The sequence below is a fragment of the Urocitellus parryii genome, chromosome 5 (genome assembly GCF_045843805.1).
Source record: "Urocitellus parryii isolate mUroPar1 chromosome 5, mUroPar1.hap1, whole genome shotgun sequence".
Taxonomy (NCBI): Eukaryota; Metazoa; Chordata; class Mammalia; order Rodentia; family Sciuridae; genus Urocitellus; species Urocitellus parryii.
The window spans coordinates 46,338,515-46,364,722 of NC_135535.1; the positions used below are offsets into that span (position 1 = coordinate 46,338,515).

The 26,208-nt window shown below is 37.8% G+C and overlaps 1 protein-coding gene across 3 annotated transcripts in view; it reads left to right on the forward strand.

The window, feature by feature from the left end:
• Ptprr (protein tyrosine phosphatase receptor type R) overlaps nt 1-26,126 on the forward strand; it is a 249,710-nt gene extending 223,584 nt beyond the window's left edge. For all 3 annotated transcript variants that reach the window (XM_026386614.2, XM_077798697.1, XM_026386616.2), the window contains 4 exons: nt 5,667-5,777; nt 7,071-7,228; nt 10,553-10,666; nt 24,973-26,126. In XM_026386614.2, the coding sequence (XP_026242399.1) occupies nt 5,667-5,777; nt 7,071-7,228; nt 10,553-10,666; nt 24,973-25,066 (477 nt within the window). In that variant the 3' untranslated portion in view covers nt 25,067-26,126. The remainder of the gene's footprint in view (nt 1-5,666; nt 5,778-7,070; nt 7,229-10,552; nt 10,667-24,972) is intronic.
• The last annotated feature ends 82 nt before the right edge of the window (nt 26,127-26,208 follow it).

Sequence of the window (26,208 nt, forward strand, 5' to 3'; positions counted from 1 at the left end):
CTCTCCAGCTAATCTCAATGACGTCCATTCACAGTTCCTCTTATAAAACATCCAAAGTTGTACATGTTTGTGTACAGCACTTCACTCTTAAATATTTATCATCTACCATCAAACACTAGTGTAAACATTTAGACTATATCTTTATTGATAAAACCAGCAAAAATCCCACCCTTTATGACATTTGTAGATGAAGAGGAGGAAATACAATAAATAAGACACAAAATAAATAAATACTATATACAGTGATATTGGTACATTATTATATGCAGCATGTATACTGCATATAATATATATCAAATATGTTTATTATCACTGATTCTATAGGGAAAAAAGTAAGCATCGGGGAGGGAAAGGGAGATGGGAGGCAGTGTGTAATATCAAATTAAGTGGTGACTATGGGCATCTTTGAACAAAACATGGTAGAGAATTAGTCAGGCACAGATCCAGCATAAGGCAGAAGCCACAACCAGTGACATGGAGTCTCCTTGTGTGTTGAGGACCAGCAAGGAGGCCAGAGTGGCTGAAGCCAAATGTACAAGGGAAAGAGTGGTGGGAAGAGAAGTCAAAGATGTGACTATTGCCTAGCAATAACCCACTGAGGGTTAATGTCAGAACTTGGTGGGAGTCTTGGTTCTCAAACTCACCTTCTGAAAAGTAGGGAAAACATGGCTTCTTAACCTTGAAAAGATATTGGAGGGGATTAAGTAATATTTTACATCTTGATTACTTTGTACATTAAAAACTACTATGCTAATATTAGCACAAAGGGAAGCCCTAGGTTCCATCCCTCGTACTGAAAAAAAAAAACTCATTTTTAATTATAAGACTCTGTCCTTTTTGTTTGAGTGTTATTCTAAAGCTAGAGTCCTAAATCATATAGCTTGTGTATATCATACCCTTTATATATCATCGAAATTTCACATTTCTTTAAAGTGAGTGAAAACATAGAGAACCTAGTGACAAAATATAAATGGAGAAATCGTAATTAGATTTTTAAACTTTACATGAACTTTAGTGTTGTCACAACTTTACCTGATCTGACTATAGTTTTCTTTACTGATTCACGTCTTTCCCAATGAAAAATATATTCAACCCATGTAATAATCTTATAAAACTTTTTTTTTAACCTGAGAAGTAGAAAGTTGTGTTACTTTCCTTTTTTCCCTTCCCATAATAAGGGTCACAGCTGACACTCCTATAACAGAAGGCAGTTTAACAACATTAAAAACATAGCAAATTTATTTTTATCAAAGCCTTATATGATGTGGGAGTTTTTGGAAATGAAGGCCTGAAGACCCAGGGAAAACTCTATTTTCATGCTTAGGTTTGATAAAGAAGGGACAGCTATATAGAAATGTGATTGGACAAAAGGGCATAATCTAATGGGAGAAGGGGAGAGATTTCTTGTCCTTTCTGTGTATGGCTCCTTCCTCCCAGATATGGGACAAAACCCCTCCGGAACATGGGTCCTATGATCTATTCTCAAATGAGATAGGTCAGAGAAATTTTGATTGCCAGCTCCTACACAGAAAGGCAAGGCTTCCAGTTTTATGGTTTGCTTTGGAGGAGGGGAGGTTCTCATTTCTATGAACTGCCTTGAAGAACAGAAACTCTGATGTCTAAGGCTCATCTTGGAGGAGAAAGACAAGAGGAGTCAGGAGGGCAAGAGAAGGTCACTTCTAAGGACACTTCTGAAGCCCTCCAGTTACCTGAGTTGAAACACACCAAGTGCCTACCTTAGGAAGGTGTTTTCTGAGCTCCAACACGCTCCCCTACTTCACTGATCTACAAAATATTTAATTAAATTACCAGGCTTCAATAATGAGAACAGCTGCCACAAAGAGGTTTCAGTTTAAATACTGCTTAGTAAACATACAGCCTCCAAACTGGTGGCAGAAATAGTAGGGCCAATAAAAGTGAACCAAGAGCTTGAGCGTTGCTGGACATCAGCATGTTACAGAGGGGACTGGGGGCTTCCGTTGATGCTGTCTTTAAGTAAGCTTGGTTAAGAGTCCATGTGGGAACATAAGACGGAAAGTTGAATTTATAAAGTGGCGGTTTCCCAGAGGATCTCAGCTCCAGAAGGAGTTTGCCCGGAGACCCAAAACACTTGAGCTTCAGTTTCCTCAGCTATAAAAGGATTTGAAATACAGTAATACCTACTACCTGCTCTACATACCTCAAAGGATTGTGGAAGGGACTAAATGACAAAATATTGGTGAAAGTACTTTTATATGAAATCACTGGTCAATTAATAATGTTTGGCTGGAGTGCTGGAAACAAGAGTAACTATAATAATTTTAGACAATCTCACCCATTCTATCCGTTTCTTATGTATCAATAAGTGAAATTGAGCATCTTCTTTTTATTTATTTAGAGACATGTTCTATGTGGTGGTACAAGTCTTTAGATCATAGAGCAAAATCTCTGGTTTTAAATGTACAAACAGGAAAATAACTTGAAAATAGATGTCTCATTTCCAGGTAGCTAAACTACTAGCTAGAATTCTTTCTTCTTTAAACATAAATAGCCCTCATTTGGTAGGGGTGATAGAGGATGGTCAAAGGGGAAAAAAATCATAAAAATATATGAATTTGCATTGTTTCACATTGTATTCCACTTTTGCTATAAACTACTAATTAGAAAGAATCAATTAATGTCCACAATCTTTTCAGTCAGGGTTTGATAATTACATATTTACCCTAGAAGCACACGGTCCTCTAAAAACCTCATTTTTCTTCAAATTATGAATTCTTAAGATTAATAGATAATTTGACAAAAGGATCAGCCCAGTTGGGAGAATAGCGATGTTTTAGAGTTATATTCTGCTACATAGCATGCTATTTCAAATTACCTACATTTAGTGTGATTTCATAATATCATCTGCAAGATAGCATTTTGCTTCCTTGCATTTTCTGCCTCTTTCATGTCATTGTTAGCACCACACTAAAGAAACCCTAAAAAGCTGCTCAGGAAAATAATTTGAACATGAACTTGTGCTCTTAGAAACAGCTCCATTTGCAGCTCTCCCCCACCTCATATTCAACAGCACCCACACTTATCTGGTCTCTTTTTCTACTTTCTTCTAAAAGGGGGAAAATGTATTCAGTGTGTAAAAATAAGCTATTGTATCTCTGAGAGGAGATGGGATGCTAATTAAGGGTTGTTGGAAGGAACAAGTCACATTGCATTGTCTACTGGGAGCCGGCTGCCAATTGCTTTTTTGGTAAAGCGTCAAGGAAAACATTCAAGAGGCCAGGGCCAGCTTGGGAGAGAAGCAAGCAGCGGAGGCTTCCACTTATCAAGGAGGTGCAGAAGCCTGCTCAAGTACTGTTACCAGAGTCAGGTGCAGGCAGCGAGCTCCTGCCTGGCAGCTTTCCTTACTGGTTTCGAGAGCCGCCTTTCTAAATGGGAGCCTGCTGCTCAGGTCTGATTGGGGACAATGGGGCACGTATGCCAGACTACTGCACCACTGCTTGCCTCTTTCTTTGGTCAATTCTTTTTCCAAGATTCTTTGTCACTCTTCTTGGATTCATCCGGGAGACATGGGTTTTAAGAAACACAATAGCTCGGGTCTTGCAGCGAAACAATTGATGCTCCACTGAAAGAAACCAGGCAAATTGGTTAGTATGATTACCTTTAACAAATGGGGACAATTTTAGACATTTGGCACCTGCAGAGGGAAATAAGTTGCTCTATTTTTAAAAGGTTTCTTTTCTTGGGCTGGGTTGTAGCTCAGTGGTAGGGTGCTTGCCTAGCATGTGTGAGGCACTGGGTTCAATTCTCAGCACCACATATAAATAAATAAAAATAAAGGTCCATCAACAGCTTAAAAACAATTTTATTTTTAAAAAAGGTTTCTTTTCTTCATGTTAGCATTCAATCAGCTAGAGTAAGCCTTTAGTCTGATTGCCTGCAGTCGTGAGTGGCATGTAAATAAAGCTGAAATGATTTACTTCACCTAGAGAAGGATCAAAATGTGGAAGATATAAATGTGTTTATATTGTAATGGATGAAAGAAATTGTGATTCGGCTAGGTGAGATGACTTCCTGCGTGGCTCTAGCATGTAGAGTGGTTGGTGTTCAGCATTATAAAGCCCGAAGGTGTATTACTGACAATGTACATGTCTTTACCTTTAGGTCTGTAAGTCTGTGATTCTTTTGCTGTTTTCTTGAATATATAAGTATTTAAATTATTTTCAAGTGTGTTGTTCATCTGCCTTTGACTTAGAAGAGTTAAACCAAGTGTCCTGGATACCAAAAGACCCTGACTGAAAGCAACGAGTGAATGAATTCCTGTATATAAATGTGTATGTTTGAGAGAAAGGGATAAGTGCTATTTAAACAACATTTCCAGAATTAACTTCACTTCCCTGGGCATTCAAAATAAAATATCAACTTTCACCCTTTAGTTTTTTAATCATCAAAAAATGTGATTAGAAAATTAGCAGTTCCTTTGTAGTTATTTAAAAGGCAAAGTAATAAATAATATGAGTTTATATGTATGCTTGAAACTCACTTGGCAGTTTTCTTTTAATAATGATGTCTGAATATAATAATTAAATAATATTTAGTGCATGAAAGTGTAATCACTTTGGGTTCACAATATATTGCCCAGTAGTTTTAAGATATAACAACAACAATAATAGCATTGTGTTCTAAGAGTTTACTGTAAACCTGGCTTTGTCCTAAGTACTTGAACATTTTAAATCATGAGGAAACTGAGGCCAAATATATTAAGTATCTTACTCATGGATTCACAGCTAATAAGGACAGGGACCAAAATTTGAATTCAGACTCTCTGAGTCCACTTAAAGTCTGTGCCTTAGCCAGTATGCTATACTAACATGCTTAAAATATAATTATTACTCTTATTAAGCCTCTCAAAGTAGATCCATCATAAAAACATGTTAAAAATAATTTAATTGTACATTTATTTCAATAGTTGCATAAGTTAAAAACCCCTTAGACCTGTAAAATATAATACCATAGATGCATTAATGGTCATAACCTCTGCCTTACATACAGGGAAAACTTTATTCATTGGAATCTAGTATATTAAAGACACTCTTAATGGATATATCAGGCACACAGGTGAATTGTGCCTTACTTCAATCATTGTGGGAGAATATTTATTTTATTTTTAGTAATCATATGATAAACTCTAATATTTGGATTTTAATTTCTTGGTTTAGTTCTTAACTACTTTTTAATTTCTATGCAGAGTTTTGGGAAATTTTTGCCTCTCTATTTCATTATTATTAGTATGGGATTAGTAATGATAGTATTTGATAGGGCTTGTAAAAATTTACTTTTTAAAAAATCACAACCTATTGAGACATAATTTTATACCATATAATTCACTGTTTAAATGTATAGTTCAGGGCTGGGGTTGTGGCTCAGAGGTAGAGCACTTGCCTAGCACATGTGAGGCACTGGGTTTGATCCTCAGCACCACATAAAAATAAATAAATAAATAAAGATATTATGTCTATCTACAACTTAAATTTTTTTAATTTAAAATTTACAATTCAATGGTTTTAGTATATTTATAGAGTTTTAAAAATTGATATTTGATTTTTCTAATTAATGACAGAAAACATTTTAAGATACTTGAATGAAAAGTACTCCAAGGCTAATAAAAGTTCTTCCTTCCCCTCCTCCAGAAATGTGTGCTATACTGGCCAGAAAAGAGAGGGATATACGGGAAAGTTGAGGTTCTGGTTATCAGTGTAAATGAATGTGAAAACTACACCATTCGAAACCTTGTCTTAAAGGTAAGATTATACAGCTGTAGCTATCTACGAAGTAGATGAAATTAGAGGATGACATTTCTATTTTGAAATTATTTACACTAATAAGAATTACAGATTCAGCTTAAACAAAGAGAAACTATAATCATTCCCTCATGTATTCTTTGTTGTCAGCTACTGTTAGTATGTGGAATAATTAAATTAATCTAAGTAGACATTAAGGAAGTTCATTATGTAGGATATTGGGATCTTCTAATTTGCATTAATAAAACATCTCCGATTTAACCTTTTCAAAGCCTTTAACAAAAGCCTTGTGCTGGAGACTTTACCATGACTCTTTATAATATCATTTTGGCCTAAGCAGCTTTAAGCAAGGCCTGGAAACTATGAAAGAAAAAAAATCTGCACCAGTGGGTGGCTGTGGGAGGCAAGACAAGCCTGAAGTGTTGATGAGTTCTTAAAAAACTGGAGTTACAGTACTTCCTAGGGACTTTCCCCAGACCAGCTTACGTCATGCAAAAATTATCTTATTTAACTTGTTCCTCAGCAAGTGCTAGGGAATATTGCTATGGCATTATTCTTGCATCTAAAGAAGAATCATCCCAAAGATGTCCAGCCTGTCAGCAGCCTCAATGCTGGAACAGAATCATCACAAAGAAGAAGACAGCAGAGGGAGAGCTGCAGGGATGCTTTTCATTGGAAAGTTTGACATCAGAAGGAATTTACCAAAACCTGGTTTTCAGCACTCACCTAGTCCATACCAGGTCCCCACTCGGGTTCAGGATTTTGAGATGATGTGCTCAGGCTCTTGTTCAAAGTGTTTCCAATCTAGCTCCCTTACTACCAAATTCCTCACTGCTGTTAAATCCTGGAATATGGGTTGAGTGTAGAAAGATCAGCCTGACTTACTATGAAATTAAATGTTCTCATATTGTTTAATGTATTTATAATAACCTGTCAAGAGGGATCATAGAGCAGGAAACACATTAATTGAGATTCTTTCTGGATACATTTTCACCTACCCTTTTCACATAGAAAAATATATATAAACATATATCTAGTCTCTGGTATATATATATTCTATATTATAGATAAAAATGTAAATGTCACTTCATAGATGCAAGAGTGTCAACCTTTCAGGTCAGAATGTTGAAGGTAAAGTTTTCTCAGTTCTTCAGAACTCCTATAGGATTTTTTTTCCATGTATATATAAGTAGCTTGCAAGATGGGAATGATAGAAGACTTTCAGTATTATGTTCTGGGTGTCTTTTAGTTTCACAAGTGAATAAGGCATTTGGTGGCTATTGCTATTTTCAGCAAGGAAGCCACACCCAACTTGTGAAGCATTACTGGTACACCTCATGGCCTGACCACAAGACTCCGGACAGCGCCCAGCCCCTTTTGCAGCTTATGCTGGATGTAGAAGAAGACAGACTTACTTCTGAGGGCCGAGGGCCTGTGGTTGTCCACTGCAGGTAAGGCATAAACCTGTCTTTCTGCCTCAGCAACTATTTTTTCTTTATAAAGTCACAGAAATGGAAGAATTACGGGTTTGCTTCCTGAATGTGACAATCTTGACAGATTAAATATTTATCAAAATTGACTAACTTTCTAATATTTTAGTCTTCATCAAGAGGATGCTTACAGAAATGAATACACCCTTTTAAGGCATTTTCAGCAAATAGATGAACAAAATATGAATTCTAAATAAATAAGCTCAGTGTGCAGGACACCTTAGGCAGTCATCTGACTTGAAATTTAGGCTGATTTATTTTGCCTCATCAGTCTCATGTGCACTAAGAGTTACAGATGTGTTTTCTGAAATTACCAATTGCTTTTCCATTCTTTCAAGATGGCACCTAAACTCTACATGGATTGTGTCTTGATAACCTTCATTGTTATGTCAAATTTGGTGGAACTAGTCAACTATTTTCAGTTACCTCATGAAGTTCAAATGGAAACAAATTTATGAAGTGGGAAGTGGGAAACTGCAGGTTTACTAAAAGAAAAATAATGTGCTATAACCAGAATATGGGGTATGGTGGCCAGGCCAACAGCAGCAACAGTCGTCCCTGGTGACTCCTTTCTCTAAGGTCTATCTTTAAGCTCACCTAGTACCTTTCCCCCTCGTTTTCCTTTTAGAGAAACCCAACTAAAGCAAAGTAATTTAAAGTCATTTTTAGAACCAATCATTTATTCTCCATACGTTCTCAAAATAATCATGTTCCTTTGTTTAACCTCATAAGTTTCTTAAGAGAGTTTTGATAAAGCCTTTAATAAATAAAATGTTGTATTTCGGATTATCATTCTGGCCTCCTTCCTTCTTGAAACTTTGTGATTTAATTAGGATTAAAAGTTAATATATATGTCTGTTTATCCAAAGGTGTCTTTATCCAGTGTTTTAGCATTAGGCCTTGCCCTAAACTTACCTTGGAGTTGAGAGAAAACAACCTAATTGCCCATACTCAAGGGCTGAAACTATCCCCCACCCCAAATCATAAAATACTCAGTATATCTAAACTGAACTAGCCATTTCCCCTATAAAACCAGGCCCCCTTTCTGATTACTGTTTCTAAGAATGAGGCCTTCTTTTTTCCAGCATTCAATGTTGACAGTTATCTTTGGCCCTTCTTTCAACTCCATCCTCAGTATCTAATCAGTTACCAGATTGGCTTTCCCTTCAAAGCTTCTCCCATAATCACCACTTCCTGTCCAACCACCCTAGTTCAGGCCCTTCTGACCTCATCCATGTAGTTTAGAAGTAGCTGGCTAATTGCACACATATACCCTTCTTCCTGTGCCATGATGGCCCACCCTGTCAACTTCTCTAGGATCATGTTCCTGAAACCACTTTTCATCACATGAAATCCTTGCTCAAAAGTTGTCAAAGGCTTTGCATTGGCTAGAGCAAAAGTCCTTAACCTTGAGTCCTTAGGTAAACTACAGGGATTAGTGAACTCCTTGAAATTATTTGAACTAAGATGTGTGAATTGTTTCTGGGAAGTGAAAGATTACAGTTTCCAACAATTAAGGAAAAAAAAAAAAAAGGTGTACAGAGGATGCAGTCCAAACCTCTTAGCACTCCAAGTAAGATTCCAGAGTACTTTCCCAAGCTTTTTCAAAATCTCCCACTTTTCTAACGAAATAACTTCTACTTCTAGCCAGGCTAGTACATTTATTGTCACATATCATAATCCTGTTTTGCATCAGTTCTTTCTTTATATCATTGTCACACTTGGAAAATTTTCTCATTCATGATAGCCAAAATGCCTGCCACACAGAGGGTACAGTTCAAATGCTATTTCTTCCATGAAACAAACTGTCTATGGACACTTCAACTAAAAGACACCCATTCCTTCTGATTTCCTATGTACTCACATCCAACAGGAAGCAATACCAGCTATGAGAAGCTAATGGTATTTGAGTGCCAAGATGGGAGAGATTAATTCCAACCCTTGGGGTTGAAGAAACCTCTAACCATTGGAATAATGTTGAACTAGGTCTTAAAAACTGATCAATGTTTGTGGTTTTAAAAGGTGGTGGGGAAGGCATTTCTGACTGTGAAAATGTCATTGAAACAGAAAGGAAAACATGAAAATTAGAATAATAACACATTGGCTAGAAAGAAGGCAGCAAAAAGACATTCAGATTTTGCAAGATGTGAATACCCAACAGGGAGGTCAGACATTATACTCTTAACTAATGGAAGCCATCCACAGTTTTTGAATAAGGAGTGATATAATGATGCCCTTATTTTAGAAAGATGATATACATATCATCATGATATATACATGTGTGTATATCATGTATTAGTCAAGGAACAGATTTGAGACTTGGAAACCACAATGACATCACTGCTAGTCATGGACTGAGGAGATGTTGAAGATGCAAATAGTCTACAGAAAGGAAAGCATGGATCAAAGGCACAGTAGAGATGGAAAAATAGAAGATTTGGTAGCAGATTGGAAGTGGGAGGTGAGAGAGGGGGAGATGTTGAAGATCGCTTCAAGATTTCTAGGCTAAAAAACTGGTGGCTCAGTGGTAATGCCATTGAGGGAAAAGATAATTCATTCCATTTTAAATACACTTAGAGATACTGAGAGAGTGCAAAATAGTAACAGCAAGAGCTCCAGCTAGAAGAAATTTAGTTTTAGATGAAGATTTCAGAGAAATTCACATAAAGACTTGGTGGTAGAAATTGGCATGTGAGAAGGGCCTTGTCCAGTTGATTTTAGGGGCATATTGTATAAGGCAGATAAATGTGTGAACCCTTCAGGACAGACAGCATTTCGATGATTACCTCCACATTAATGATGTGTGGAATATGTACTTCTAGCCCCATCCCCTCTCCTACACTGGACTGAGTTCTTGGTTATTCACTGGACTCCTCAACATCAAACCCCCATCCACCCTTATCAGCTTTATTCCAAAATCCCCCTGGTCTCAGGGGTGCCGCCATTCCTAGCCTCCAAGCACAAGCATCTTCACTCCACCTTACCTAAGTCTAGGCTCTCGTTATTCTTTCTAGAACAATTACAGTGCCTTTTCAGTATTCTCCCCCTCCCCATCACCTCCCTCCACCCCGCTCATCCTTCTACTCATAACTAAATGAGATAAGATATTTTAAGCACTTAGCACAGAACCAAGCTTGTAATACTCAACACATGAGAGTTTTATTATCATTACTATTCATCTTCACAGCTGTTTCAGATTGTGCACTACCCTTTTGAAAGAACTGCACCTTAACTTTGTCATTCTCCCCCACCCCCATCTTTTTATTCCTTTTCTTTTCCTTGCAGCGCAGGGATCGGTAGGACGGGGTGTTTTATTGCTACATCCATCGGCTGTCAACAGTTGAAAGAAGAAGGCGTTGTGGACGCACTAAATATTGTCTGCCAACTTCGCGTAGACAGGTACGTGTCCTGGGAATTGTGCCATAGGGATTTCACTTCAGAGCTGCGTTATCAGTCACCACCTGATCTGATCAGCCTGACTCCATCAGCTCTGAGGTTCTAAATCTCTACAGGGATTCCTGTAAAATACCAAAAGTCATGCATTACATTTAAAAAGCTATTGAAGGAAGTCCTGTTCATAACACCAACCATCAAAAATCCAAATACCAAAACTTATGCTTAATCTGTCCTCATCCCTTCTACAGGTTATGATATCTTACATCCCTATTCCTCTGTGTATAATCTGGATTTTCATATGACTTAATTGAATCATTCACTTTAGCATCTTTTGTTTTGTTTTTGTGAAACTGGGGATTGAACCCAGAGGTGCTCTACCACTGAGCTACATCCCCAGTCCTTTTTATTTTTCATTTTGAGACAGAGTCTCACCAAATTGCTTAGAGCCTTGCTAAGTTGCCAAGGCTGGCCTCAAACTTAGGATCCTCCTGCCTCCACCTCCTGAGCTGCTGGGATTATAGGCACACACCATCATATTCAGCTCATTCTGGATGCTGCAAATACAGCTTTAAACAAGATGAGTGAGGCCCCTGTTCTCCTAGAGTTTACATGCTAATACAAGGAAACAAATAACAAATAAAGAAATAAACAAGATTATTTTAGACAGAATTAAATACTGTGAAATAATATAACAAAGAAGACAATAGGAGCTAAGTCACTTGAACTTTAGCCCTATGACCCAGAAAAGTAAAATTTAATAGTTATCTTTTAAGAATTGCTCAACAAATGTGTGCTGAGCACATACTATGTCCTACTTTCTGTGTGTTCAATAAAAGCAGCAAAAAGATTGTTCTGAAAATTAGTGGAGATATTGCTGTATACAAGGCACTTAGAATATGGCCAGACACATATTAAGCCTTCAAGAAATACTGTGTTTTTAACATCTTCCTTGCTCTAAGTCTTTGCAAGTGTGTCTTCCCTTGTTTTTTTTCTTTTAATCTTGACTGGCTTATTAGAGGCTATTCATCACAGTGGTTAAGATACTAGACTCTGGAAACAGTTTACCTGAGTTTGCATCCAAGTTTCTACCACTTTCTGGTTTTTGTGGTCTTGGGTATGTTATTAGACTTTTTTATTTCTTGGTTTTCTCATCTTGAAAATGAAATTAATAATATTATACACTTTTCTTTATTGTTGTAAGGATGAAATGAGACAATTTATTTAAAGCACCTGGCACGTACTAAGCATTTGATTAAGTTCAACTACATTTATAATCAATATACATAGCTAGTAAACAAAATATGTGTCTGTAAACTAGAAATACTAATGTATATTTCAGGACTGCAGTAACATTTAAATGAGATTAATCCTGTGATGTACTTAATAGAATACAACCTGCATTTCCTCCTGCACTTAACCCTCTCTGCTTCCTCCTTTTGCACACTGCACATGCAATTGTTTCCAAAAATATTTTCTTTTTGTACATAAGAAAATCAGTTCCAGTTATCCCTCTTCCTTCTCTTAACAATTGCTGTCTTAAGCTCCATAAATCCCCTTGTCTTCCATCCAAGAAAGTCCATAGGATGCAGTTACTTTACTTCAGATTTGGGGACTTATTCTCAGGAGAGGATTCTAAGTTAGAGGATGAACAACAGCACCCAGTTAGCCTGGAGTTACTCCCACATTGATCTTGATCTTTCCTACTTTGTGTGTCTATAAAGGACCCCACATTCCTGGGGGACTCCAGTGTGTACCCCTGAGTCGTGCTTTCCTACTATCTAATGCCAGAACTGCAAATAAAGCACGTGGATGTAAACTGATTCTGAACCCAGTTGACCTATCACAGCTCCCTGGTGCTGTTGAGAACAACATGCTGAGAAATAGGCTTGACCTGCTCCTTGTCTGGGCTCCTGTTTCTGTCAATTCTTGCCTACTCACCCTCCCATCTCCCACCTGCCCCACTCATTTTTGTAACCTGACCTCCACCTTGGTCTCCACGTCTCAATCCCATTCCCCTGCCTATGGAATTCTCTCCTAGTTTTGAATAGAATCACAAATACTTTTTTTTTTTTTCCCTATCACAATGCCTCCTCTATCTACTCCTTCCTTCCTAAAACAAATGGTCAGAAATTTTGGCCTTGGCCTTCCATTACCACCAAGGCCTTCCCATAGGACTTTTTTTTTTTTTTTTTTTGCTCTTGATAGGATCTTCAAAACATATCCAACTTCTCTGCTGATCTGATGCCTATAGGCTCCCCATACTCTTGATCTGAATTACTGCCAACATGTGTGTCAAAACCATTGTAACTGGTTTATTAATCAAGACCCCTTCTACATAAATTCTTTCTGAGCAGCTGCATCTGTTGTTTATGCAATAGATCCTCTCCTTAATGTTTTCCCTGAAAGGTCTTTCCTTTGCCTTCCTTCCTTCACAGGATCAACACAGATTTTCCTCTTCTTGTCTCTCCTGTTGTGCATTCTTCTAACGGTTATGAAAAGCAAAACAGAAAATCTTCCTCCTTGCCCTCACCTCCTCTTCTTTTTCTCCCCTATCCAGTTCTTCCGCTATTTCCTGACATGCCTCATTTTTAAAACTACAGTTTGTAGCTGCCTATTGCCCCAGACCACATCCTTGACTGATGCCAGGAAAACTGATCTCTGAGATTCCAAACATCTGCCTTTATTCTCTTTGAGTGTATCTTTATCAATTTTTCAAACCTTGTCCCGGCGCGCGCTCGGTTCTCCCTGGTCCTCCTTGCCTTCTGCTCTGGATCTATCTTCAGACATTCCAAAATGCATTAGTCAACATGCAGAAATTTATCTAATCACAGATCTCCACCATGGTCTTCAAACCCTATGACTCATTGAGCTTCCAAAATTAACCCAAGAGTAGGAAAAACTGTATTTCTTAGACTTATTATTTTTTTTTAATGAGAAAACAAAGAATTCAAGACACCAAGTCATGTGTTCAAGATCATATAGTTTAGGAAATAGCAAATCAGACCTATTTGGAATCCAGGAGTTCAGAGTTGTAATTCAAGTGTATGACTATCAAAATAAGTATGAATATCATGGCTAAAAGTAAACAAGCAATGTCTTCCGTAAAACTGCCTGACAAAAGCATGTCTCTTGGATAAGGTTCTGCCGATTAAAAAATGCAAAGGCAGCATGATATTATAATTTTTAAAACAGCTGTTAGTATGAACAAGGGCTGTTTTTTCAACAAATGAAGTGAGATGGTCTGCAGTTGCCTGAAGAATACAATTTAAACAACAGAAAAGTTGTCTCACCCCTGAATGTCTATGAAGAATGCCTGAAACGTCTAGGTAGAATGAGTATCTAAAATACTGTTTTTAGAGAGTCAACCTTTGTCTAGAAGAATCTTTTTTTTTTTTAAAGTTCATTGAACTGGAGGATGAGAAGTGAGGGTAAACCTTTATAACTTCTCAGCTATCTAACGCTACACTTCAAAGGAGGTGATTTGCCATTTCCCAGTATAATAACCAGAGAGGATGTAACTCTCCATCTTAGGAATCCATTCAGAACTTGGGTTCAGATGAAAGGGAATAGAAGAGAGAGCCCCAGATACCAAGCACACTCTGATGAGGCCCTGAAGCCAAGGAGACTGGTAGACCAGCTCTGTGCAACAGGAAGACATGAGGTATTGAGAGGAGCAGAGGAGCTCCAGCCTGGGATGCCTCCGGCAAAACTGGATGCAAAATTGGCCCAATGTAAAATGAAAATGGGAATCTCCTGGCTTATAAAGTTATATAACATTTCTAGGCAGTGATAACAGAGTATTAATCCAAGTGCAAGATCCCTCTCAACACAATGGCAGAGAGCAGGAATGACTGCACACATCATCAACCCTGGAAACCACCCTGCTTTGGGGTGTTTTTAGGGTGGGTGTTTGTGGAACCTTGTGCCCTGAGGGAAAAGCCCTGGAGACCTCTGCTCAGAGTGGTACTCCTGAAACATGCATTCATTCACTCATCCTTTCAACAAACATTACTAAGCTTTTGCCACTCGACAAGTGTCAGGTGCCTGGGTGGGGAAAGATAAATTCCCTAACAAACTTTTCTAATCTGTGTTCCTTAAGGCTTAGCTTAATGAACGATTATTGAGAGCCACTAGGTACCAAACCTGTCCACTTGGAGATTCACAATAAGCCACCAAACATTTGCAGATCTGAAGAGTCCCCCAGCATAGAAACCCTTGAACTGCGTTCAAGCACTCTTTTCCATTGATGTAACCATATAAAACTTTCCTCAAAGACCTTCTAGGTGAGAGGAAAGGAGTTCTAATAATGAATATAAACTTCTTGCAAGAATTTGAGGGTGAAAAAGAAAACATTGAGATGAGATAATAATTTGATCCTAAACAGGGACCATTTAATAGGGAAAGGGAAGGGTGGAGTTGGCTAATCAAAGCTTCTGGCTGAGTATAAAGGACCCAAAAGATAGAGCCAATGGAGGCCTTTTTCTAACCTTTCCTATTTTTTTCAACAATGGCCTCCACCTTCCAGTGGTCCAGGACTGCACATAGAGCATCTTCCTTTTATAATCAGCCCCTTATCATTCACAGATGCTTCCCCTTTCGAAGTCAAGGAATGGCTAACAACAAAGAAAAAAACAAGACAGTGATTTGGATATGTAAAAGGGAGCTTGTTTCATGACTGATAAGTGAAGGCAGAGTGAGCACTGGGCAGGGCCAAAATCCTGAGTTAAAAAAAAATTACAATGCATGATGGTTGTTATTCAACAGGACAAAAATAGGCCATTTGTACTCAAGTTGCAAATCTGCATTTAAGCAATAAATTCCAATGGTCTGGTTTAGAAATGAGTGTGTTATGCTGAATGGATGTTTCCAGTATAACAACAGTGACAAAGCCATTTGGTAGATTCCTCGTTTCTCTGGCAAGACATTATTATTATTGGCTTTAGGGAAACTTCTATTAATAGATGCCACAGTTCTCATGGCAGATTCATGAGCCTGTGATTCTCCTTTTAATAGTACTTTTGAGCATATTTTGAGCTAAAACAGGATTTCTTTTTTCCCTAATTCAAAGTCAAAGCAAGGCACCCACGAGTGTTTTATTTAGAAGAGTATTAATGGAGCATCATTGCATTCCTATGGCTCATTTTTAATTAAATGATTAAAGGGGTAATGTGGAAATCAGAATTCAGCACTATCTGCTGGGAGAATGAGCAGGCAGCCAGAGAGCCGGAGGACTGAGGCGCCCCTGGACCAGACAACAGGAGCTTGGTGCTAAACCTGACTCTGCCCTAATTTTCTGGGAGACCACTCATCTGGTCTCTCTGTCTATAGCAAAAAGAGGTGGTACACAACAGTGGTCCCCAATCATTTCTGGTATTAGGACCCCTTTTAAGGACTAAAATATTTCATAAATCTCTACCTGATAGTGGTGTTTTGAAGCCCATAATGCTTGTACTTATTTTCATTCCATGACTCACAAGAGCACCCACTTATATTTAAAAATTAATGATAACTATATTGGATATGTATGTTTATTTGGCCAACCAATAATGGCTCAGGTAAGATGTCTCCAGTAAGATGTCTTTCAGCTATTGCTTTTGTTAAAACTTTGAACCTCTGTTTCTTGGAGAACAAGAATAATAGTCATAAAATTTGCCCATGCCAACTAGGAAAATAATGCGTTAAAAAAAATGTGACCTTGACAACATTGAGAAAACTTTCATCTTAAAGTATTATCCAAGACTAAAAGGAGTAAGTCATGAATCAAAGGTCACATAACAAATTTTGACCCTTTTTTTTTTAACACTCTGAATGGAATTTCCAATTTTGACTAAACTATAGACTTGTTTGGTTCCCAAAGGCTATTATTTTCTAGAGTAGGAGATGCAAGTAGATTAAGCATAAAGTTAAGAGAGAAATTAATTTTCTAATACTTTGTCAATGACCCTAAACTAATTGCTATATAAACCAGGGGAAAAAAATGCTTACCTCTGATGATTTTAGTTTAGATTACTTATTACTAATATCTGTATATGATAAGTATAATGAACTTTCTGTTGGCTAGTATGGCTGTGAAAGGGGGGTTATCTGGCTCAGTCACATTTTCCTTTTTTTGGTTTTTGTTTTTTTTTTCTTTTTCTTTTTTCCAATGCTAGAGATCAAACCCAAGAGTGCTCTATGCTAAGGTGTATACCCAGCCCCCTTTAAAAAAAAAAAAAAAAAAAACTTTCTTTCTTGAGACAATATCTCACTAAATTGTCCAAGATGACCCTGAACTTACAATCCTCCTGCCTTAGCCTCCTAAGTAACCAGGATTAGAGGTATACACCACTATGCCCAGCTCATATTTTCCTATCAAATAGTTACTATATATGCAAAGGCCAACAATTTCCAAAAATTCGTGACAAAAAGGCATTAATAACATTAATATCAAATGAAACTATTTTTATTACTTAGAAAGCCCTTTCATATATTGCTTTAGTCTTCTAATCTCAAATATCACTAAACTATTGTGACTATACCACCTAATTAAGAGTTCCAATTGCTATAGAGCTAAACCAAAAAAATTTTACTTTATGTAGCCCCTGCTACAAGAAAAGTATGTATAGTTTTATGTATAACAAAGTTGCATACTGTGAGATAGTAATAGAAGGTCATTTATACTTTGAGCATAAGAAAGAGGCTTGTCCCTTTAAAAAAAAATGATGACCTATAGTAATAAACTGGCCCGGGACACTCATAGACATTACAGGAAAATGACTAAGGAGCCAGACGTGAGCATCAGAAGACATCCAGGCAGGGAGGAAAGGGACATGTTCTATGGCAGCTTGACCTCAGGCAACTCTTTCCTAATGGCATTTCTTTGAATCCCATTGGCATCTCCGGGAACTGGCAGAATCTGAAAACAGAATATGGGAAGTAAAATTATAAACTTATATCTGGTTCTAAGGCTTTTTTCTTTTCTTTTACTTTTTTTTTTTCCTCCCCCAGAAACAGGAAACAATCTGCCCAGTCCTCCTTTCTGAGAGTTAGGGGTGAAATCTGGAGTGGACTCCGCACCCGCTTACCTTGCAGGCCTAAATGGGAGTGACATCCCCAGGCCTCACTCCCAGCTTCCTAGACAGAACAATGCTTCTAGTTTCAACCACATCACATCACGGTTGAAATGTTTTGATTAGTCACTTTAGTTTCATGAGTTTCTTTTCTTTTTTTCATGAACGATAGCAATCTTAAAGGAGGAGTATATGTGCCAGCAACATCATAGGCTAAGCTATGTCCCCAACATATTCTTTGTATCCAAATTTCTAGTTAAAATGATTTCAAATCCAGAACTTCTACTCATTGGTATGATTTCATCAACCACGGCCTTCCAGCTTATCTGAATCTCTCTGCATTTCCACCCAAGCACAAAGGTACCCTTAATTACAGAATTTCAGAGATCTCATTTGAAGATCAGGAATTCAGCATTTTGGTTTACTTCATTTTATTTTATTTTTTTTACATTATTGGTTCTGAGATCATAACCAGAGGTGGTCTTTGTCAAAAAGATATCTCATATGACATTAGCCTTGCCAAACCCAATTGAGTCTTCCAACGGGTTGCCAGGACAACCTTCTTCTTCTCAGCTAGGAGTTAATTGAGTGTCAATGTGGGTCTTCAGAAGAAAATGGCTAATTTTCAAGAGGAAAAAAATGGAACTCCAGATATAGACTAGAGCTGTCATTGAATTATCACTTGATCAGGACTGGCTTTTATGCCCTGGAAATATTTTATTTTTTCATATAATTTATTTTTTCACTGTATAAAAATGGAGCACAACTTTTCATTTCTCTGGTTGTACATGATGAAGGGTTGCACCATATGTGCAGTCAGTCATACGAGTACCTAGGGTCATGATGTCCATCTCATTCTATCATTTTTCCTGCCTCTATGTCCCCTCTCTTCCCCTCCCTCCCCTTTGCCAGATCAAACCTACAAATATTTTGGAACACACCTATTTGGGAGAAAATGTATGTTTGTAGTACCTGGTCAGAATGGGTCACGCTTCTGTTTCAGTTCTCCCTTCTTGATGAGACATCTGTGGAAAGGCCTGGGAAAACCTCTGGTGGAGGGGCTCAGACACGCCTCACAGCTGGCCCTGACTTAGGGCAACAGACTTAGCCTCACTTGACTCAGGCCCTAGCCATCAGTTTTACCCATGAGGCACATTAACATCCACACCTTTTGTTCTAAATTTACTGTACCAAACTTTACCCAAAGAATTCCAGATTTGAAAATAATAAAAAGCAAAGGAGCGTAAGGCCCATTGTTAACCCAGAAGTGAGTCACTGCTGCAGAATTTCTTCTGTCTACTGATTAGACCGGATATGGGCTGGGCGGTGTAGCAGGAAAGGCTGCTGCTCTCTGTATGTGAGTTAATAGTCACAAAAGGTCACAATTTTAACATGTTAAAAACCAAATCTCTCTCCTGGGCATCTGGAGGGTTTTCTGGTTTTCCTTTTTTTTTCCCCCCCAACACACTGTGGCACTAGCAAATGGAAAAAACTAAACCCCCTCCCCCACACACACTTGAGTCTACCCCCCACAGGCACAGCTACGTGCTTCCCTGCATGGAAACTGAGATGACACTGATTTTTGGGTTTGGCAAGGCTAATGTGATATGAGATATCTGACATTTCTAGAAGGGGGAGTATATTTGAATCTTTTCTTCCCCGGCCAAACATAGCATTCATATTCTGTAACCACAAAAAAGTCAGAACCACACAGCCAACATCACTTTTGCAATTCAGGGAACCACTTTTTCCACAGCATGGAAAGGGGCATTAACATGAACAAGTAATTTATATTCCAAACCAAATCATCTCTGAGAGTGAAAGTTGGCCCTATTAATAATCACACCAGGACAACAGAAGTGAACCATGAGGGCCCCAAGCAAACCCCTGAATGCACAATCAGCATAGTATTAACTACCACTTACAAAAAGAATCAGAAAAAGAATAGGCAGCATTTGCTTAGTAGTTAGTAAAGGACAGCCCCTCTGCTAAGTGATTTTTGGATTATCTCATTGAAGCCTTGCAAAATTTGAAATCTTATTAAGTAAACATTACTTGCCAGGCCAGTGGTTTCCAAACTTTTTTGTGAACAATGGAAAAAATTTTGCAGACAAAAATCTTCCACAAAGCACCAATGTGGAAAATCAATAAAAAGTGCAACTGCCTTGTTGAAAGCTGGGATTAGCAACTAATCCTAAACACCCAACCTCCTCCTCCACCTTGCCAAAGCCCTCAGGTACCACTGTAGAGACGGGACTCCTGAGAGTGCTGCAAACAGCCTGTGGCCAGACATTTGATAGGCTGTGAATTTCTAGTCCTCACAACTGAATGACATCTGTCATTAATGTCACTTTTTAAGTGAGAAAAGCCAGGCTGGGAAGAAATAAATGACTTGTCTAAAATCATATAGCTAGCTGGGTATGGTTGTGCATGCCAACTGTAACCCCAGCCACTCAGGATGCTAAGGGAGGAGGATCACAAGTTCAGGGATAGCCTGGGCAACTTCACGAGATCCTGTCTCAAAAAAAGAAAAGGTGGGGATAAATTCAGTGATAAAGTGCCGTTGGGTTCAATCCCCAGTATAGATAGATAGATAGATAGATAGATAGATAGATAGATAGATAAAATCATACAACTAGTAGGTTAGAAATAAGAATTTATTTCTGAATCTGCTGGACTCCAAGGCCACTGCTTATCACTGCCTCCACTGTGGCCATCTTCTAGGCTGACGAATATTTAGAAGCATATTTGGATCTTTCCATCTAGACTTGACCTGGGAAATTTTGTGTCTTCTGCCAGGCTGTTCTTAGCTCTCCAAGGCCTTCAGAGACCTCACCCCAGAGCTTCCTAACCAGACCTGTTGGATCAGAGAGTACCAAAGAGTAATAATAATATTAGAGTATATATTACTAGATTATAGAGTATATAGAGTATATATTATATAGAGTGTATATCATATTACTCTATATAGAATATATAGAGTATATACTATTAGAGTATATTAGAGTATATTTATGAGCATGACTCTGTGCTAAACAATTTCAGATGGATTGCCCCTTTATTTCTCACAGTGCTCAGAGGTAGTACTATTATTTGAATAGATCATTGTTTTGCAAATGGGAGAACTGAGCACTGCAGCTTGGAAGTGATAGAGTAGCTTTTGTCTTGAGGACAGTTTATGTTGTCCTTTACCTCTTGACACACTTTGGTGCCTTGGCATTACAAACCCTTTCAAACCCATAACCACTCCCAGCTAACTAGGGTTTCCATGTCATTTTTATTTGACCTTACTTTTTTTGACTAATTCCTGCTCAATGATAGGTATTGTAGTATACTGCATTTTACTTTCCAGGAAAACAGATTTGTACCTAAACAGGATACTTCAAGAAAGGACAATGCCTTAATATAATGTGTTGGGCATTCTGTCCGATGACAGTCTGGCTGTTTGGGGCTTCATAACCTACTCCACTGAAACCACCAAGGAAATCATTTAAAATCTTAACCTTGGTGGAGTTTAAATGATAATGAAGGCCTCCAATCAATGCATCCTGGGATACTCTTTTGCTTTATTTTATTCCAGAGTTTATCTGTTCTCATGTTACATTAAAATAGCATAGCCTGGAAAACCTACTTGACAAGTAGCCTACTTGACCTAGGACTAGTAAATGCTTCTTATTGTTGCAAATATGAAAAGATTATGCATTATTCTTACCCTTAAAGGATCTACAACTTAGTAGGAAACAATTTCAGATTGGGATGAGACAGTACATAACATGATACCAAATTGCTTATAATAAAGACCATACGTTGACCCTCTCTTTTTCTATTATGGTATAAATGACTTAGATAAGATGTAAGGCATCCTTGTCAAATGTCTGGAAGATGCAATTTTAGAAGTGAGAAATAAAAGACTAATATATGGAAGGACAGAAATAATGATTCAGTACACGAGAACATCATGCTCAGAACAAGAACTAACAAGTTGAAATTAGCACGGACAAATAGGAAGCCCTGCATTTAGTTTTGAAAATTCAATAGTGCAAGTACAGGATGGGAGAGAGATGTAATTTTCACATTCAAAAAAACCCTGCTGACTTTTTAATTAACTTAAACTTTCATTCAATATCTGGCTGTGTGGATCTTGTCTCACCTGATGCACCTGCAAATGCAAACTCATAGGTCTATAATGTGTTTCTCAAGGGAGTGAATATGCCAGCCAACTAGATATTATCAGGAGAAGAGACAACATTCTAAGAAGGTCATATTTGGTAAAATAACCTATAGAAGAAGGAGACTAGATTGGTGAGTGACAGGGAAACCAGGCTGTACAGAAATATTGAGTAACCACAGGATGTTTAGTCTAGAGAAGAAAAGATTATGGGACTTTGATGGTTGTTTTCCAGCATTTAGAGAGCTATTGTGTGACTACAAGGGGAACCTTAAGACATTTCTGGGTTATTTCAGTTGGACCAATGGGGTGAAAGTTAGAGAGGGACGGGATATTTTGATATCTTCAAGAGCATTTCTGCCAGTCTCAGAACGTTTCAGTGGAAACTGGCTGACCATCTGTCATATTAACTGTTTCCTTTTGGGAAAGCTAGATTTTGTCAATAATGGAATGAATGCCAATTCCTTCATTTTTATTTTCCAAATGAAGTTGTTAGAGCTTCTCATATACCTTCCTGAAGCCTTCAGAATCTGCAAGAATTTTGCTTGCCTACAACTAATGAGTGTTTTCCCTTCTCTCCCACCTTCACTGGCTAAAATAACTTTGACTTAGTTAATAGAATGTCATAGAAAATCTAAAATACACTGCTGACCCACTTAGGGTAAAATGGTTATTGAGACCTACCCTGTGTGTCTGTTCACCCACCAGTGGGACACAAAGATACTGGTGTTGACTAGAATATACAAGAAAGGGAAAACCGTGCCTCAAAGGGAGGTGAATGGTAAAAGAACGTTCACAGACCAGAATCTAAGAGATGGAGCACATACAAGGTCCATTCAAGGCGGGAGTAGTGGATCCCTGAGCCTTGCAAATGCCAGAGGAAGGGAGGGGCCCCCAGCTCCCTGGAGCTGATCTAATATTTACTATGGTTGTGTCTCCCAAGTTTCACAGTCCAGTCCAACATCTTCCGGACACCTGCTGTTTTTAGGTGTGCCCAGATGTCATCATAAAGCTAACAAAAGAAAGAGCACATCCTCAGCTGGCCATTTCTGTTGTCAACTTCTGACCAAGGAACACTTGGTCAACAAGATGTGGTTCTAGGGCCTGGGGCTACATGTAGCTCAGTGGTAGAGCGATTGCACGTGTGAGGCACTGGGTTCGATCCTCAGCACCATATAAAAATACATAAATAAAGATATTGTGTCCATCTACAGATTTTTAAAAATGTAGTTCTAGGGAAAGTGACAGAAGAAATAGGTCTGCCAATAAGCTGCTGTCACTCAATACTATAAATTTACTTCTTCATTTCTTGCCAAATACATCATGTTGGCATCATGTTGAACCTGGGTGAAGAATCGGTCTTTAGTTTAGAAGGGTGAAGTCTTACCGATTTGATATTTACAGAGGCTGACAAGTAAACATAAATCCAAGACCAGTTTTAGTCATTACTATTAACCCGAGGCCAGGTTACAATGAGGTAATGCATCGAGTTTTTAAGTTGAAGTGCTCAAACGATCTGAAAATTATTTTGAATGATACTGACAGCCACTGAGGAAAAACTGTCTAAAACGTAGAATTAAACTAAAATATAAAATTAGTTGTATGCCTGCAGAGTTACAGAGACTTTGTAGGACTTTAAATAGTTACAAACAATAATGCTGCTATTCACTGGGCAGGAAAAATATGTCAGCTTTATATCAGTGATTACTCTGTCAAGCTAAAAGGCCATCATTATAAGGAGAAAGTGTGGTGTAAATATTGTATAAAGAAGCAGGACGAAGTCAACTGACTTCCACTAATTCAGCAATGAAGGGAATGCTGAGCAGCTAGTGATAAGTATGGTCACACCAAAGGAAAAAGCAAGAGCCAGTCCCCCTTTTCCAGTTCATCTAAGGACCTGCCACTATTGTGCTTAGGTGCCCAGCACACCCAAAGGTTGCTTTCTAGCATACTCAAATAAGCCATTCTGCAGTAGTCTTTCCTTTTACTTGTATAAAAAGCAGCATTTCACAGCTGAGTTGTTTGGGTACCCTATTTCAATCAGTTTCAATCTATTTTAACAAAAGATGAATGATAAGGTCCCCATGAATAATACTCTAGCTATAACTTACTGTTACTTTCCTGCTTTAACAGAGGAGGAAACTGGGCTGCAAAAGGATTTAAGGAATTTGTGCAAACTCACACAGCTAAGAATTGGCAGAGGATGGATTTGAACTCAGCTTGGCTGGTTCCAAAGTCCAAGTATTTAACTATAAAACTATATCACCTCCTCAGTAATGGTACTTAGATAAAATTTAAAATGAATCACATGCCTAATATACAAGACACTGTATTAAGCCCTTTATATATACAGTCATATATTGCTTAATGATTGGGATGCATTCTAAGAAATGTGTTATTAGGTGATGTTGTTGTGCAAACAACATAGAGTGTACTTACCCAGTCCTGGATGGCATAGCTTCTTGCACACCTGGACTACATGATTCCTGGACTATATGACATTTATATATTTATTTGCATATAACATATAAATATATAAAAATACTTCTGTATATCACATATAAAAATATAAATTTATAAAATATAAATATATAAATAAATATAATGGATTATTGCTCCTAGGGTCATGATGATCAAAACATGAAATTAAACCAAGCACTAGAGAAAATTATGTAATCAAAAGATGCAGTAAACATGAGATGTGTGAATCTCCTGCTGGCATCACATGGCATAAGGTTTCATAGTTAAGTTTTTTATATAAGCAGAAGGAGTACATGCTAAAATAATAATAAAAAGTATAGTACAGTAAATACATGAAAACAATAATGTCATTTATTATCATTAAGTATTACACAAACACAGGGGTAATGCATCACGCTACAAGGTGATTGTGCAGTGCATGACTGTATCAACATGAGAATCCCACAAATTAGGACATTTGGACACAGGTAGAAGGGATAATAAAAGAATCATTATATGGAACTATTCTGTGTGTCTTTGGCATAACATCCTAGCTTGAATATAGTCTCTGGGTTACAAGATTGCAGGAGGTTAACAAAATGAATTTTTTTTTTGTCATTTCTTCTTTGCAGGGGTGGAATGGTACAAACCAGTGAGCAGTATGAATTTTTACATCATGCTCTCTGCCTGTACGAGAGCAGACTTTCAGCAGAAACTGTCCAGTGATTCGTGGGAGACTCACCTGATCATCAATCTCTGGGGTGATTAATCAAATCACCCACTTGAGGCTTCTCTAAGAAGCTTCCTGCAGTGGAAGGAAAGCTGCTCTGAAGCCAACCTGTGGCATGGATCATGGAAGACTTGGCAACGTGGTCAAGGTTGCCAGCCCCTTGTGTACATGAATGCATTTGTAAGCACCCCCCAAATTATTCTAAAGGCCCTATGCTGATGGAGGTATGATACATTTCCCACACAGTCTAAGGTGGATTTTGTTTTGTCTGTGTTGTCTATCTGACACACAGAACTTGTGTATGTAATATTCAGTGGTATCTGTCATCAAGGGATGACTAGAAGAGCTGCTAAAGAAATCATTATTGTGTGTTTAGATGCTTTAATGTTTGCAGAGTCTGTCTTGTGAATGGACTGTCAGCTGTTCAACTGTTCCTGTTTTAAGTGCTATTACCTATCTCAGTTACTGGAATCTTGCTGCTAAAGTCGCAAGTGATTGATAATGGATTTTTAACAAATAAGTTTTTGTTTTTGAAAAAAAATCAAAAGCAGTTAATATTTTATATGGAAATGTGTCTTGATAATATTATCTATTAAATGTGTATTTATAGTACCTCCCATCAATTACAGAGCACAATGATTGTCATTGGATATATATGTACTTATTCTATTTCCCATTAGGCATAGAGGTGTGTCCTGCTCCAGAATTCTATCCACTATATTTCTACATTGTGAACTGTTTTACTTCAAAAGGGAAAAACAAATTTGTAGCAACTAAAAAGCATCCGAATTTAATCCTTGTCTCTCTTTTACTAAGAAGGGAGTTTTGAATATGCTGTCTACCTGGAATCTCTCCTAATTAAAGGCAGATACCTTTGGGGATGTTGTAGCCACTCCCAATTCCAGAGGTTCTTCAAAAGGATGCTGCCATGTATGTCCTTACATTTCTGAAAGGTTTTAATCCTCAAGAGACAAATAAAATAACTACACTCAGCAAACACCTAGATGTTCCACTCAAAAATGAATTTTTAATGCAGCGATGTTGACTTTGTTTCATACTGCCAATAAACTACTCTTAATACTAAATATTGAGTAAAGTATATTCTTTCTATCTAATTTTTTTTCTCTACTGGGAGAAA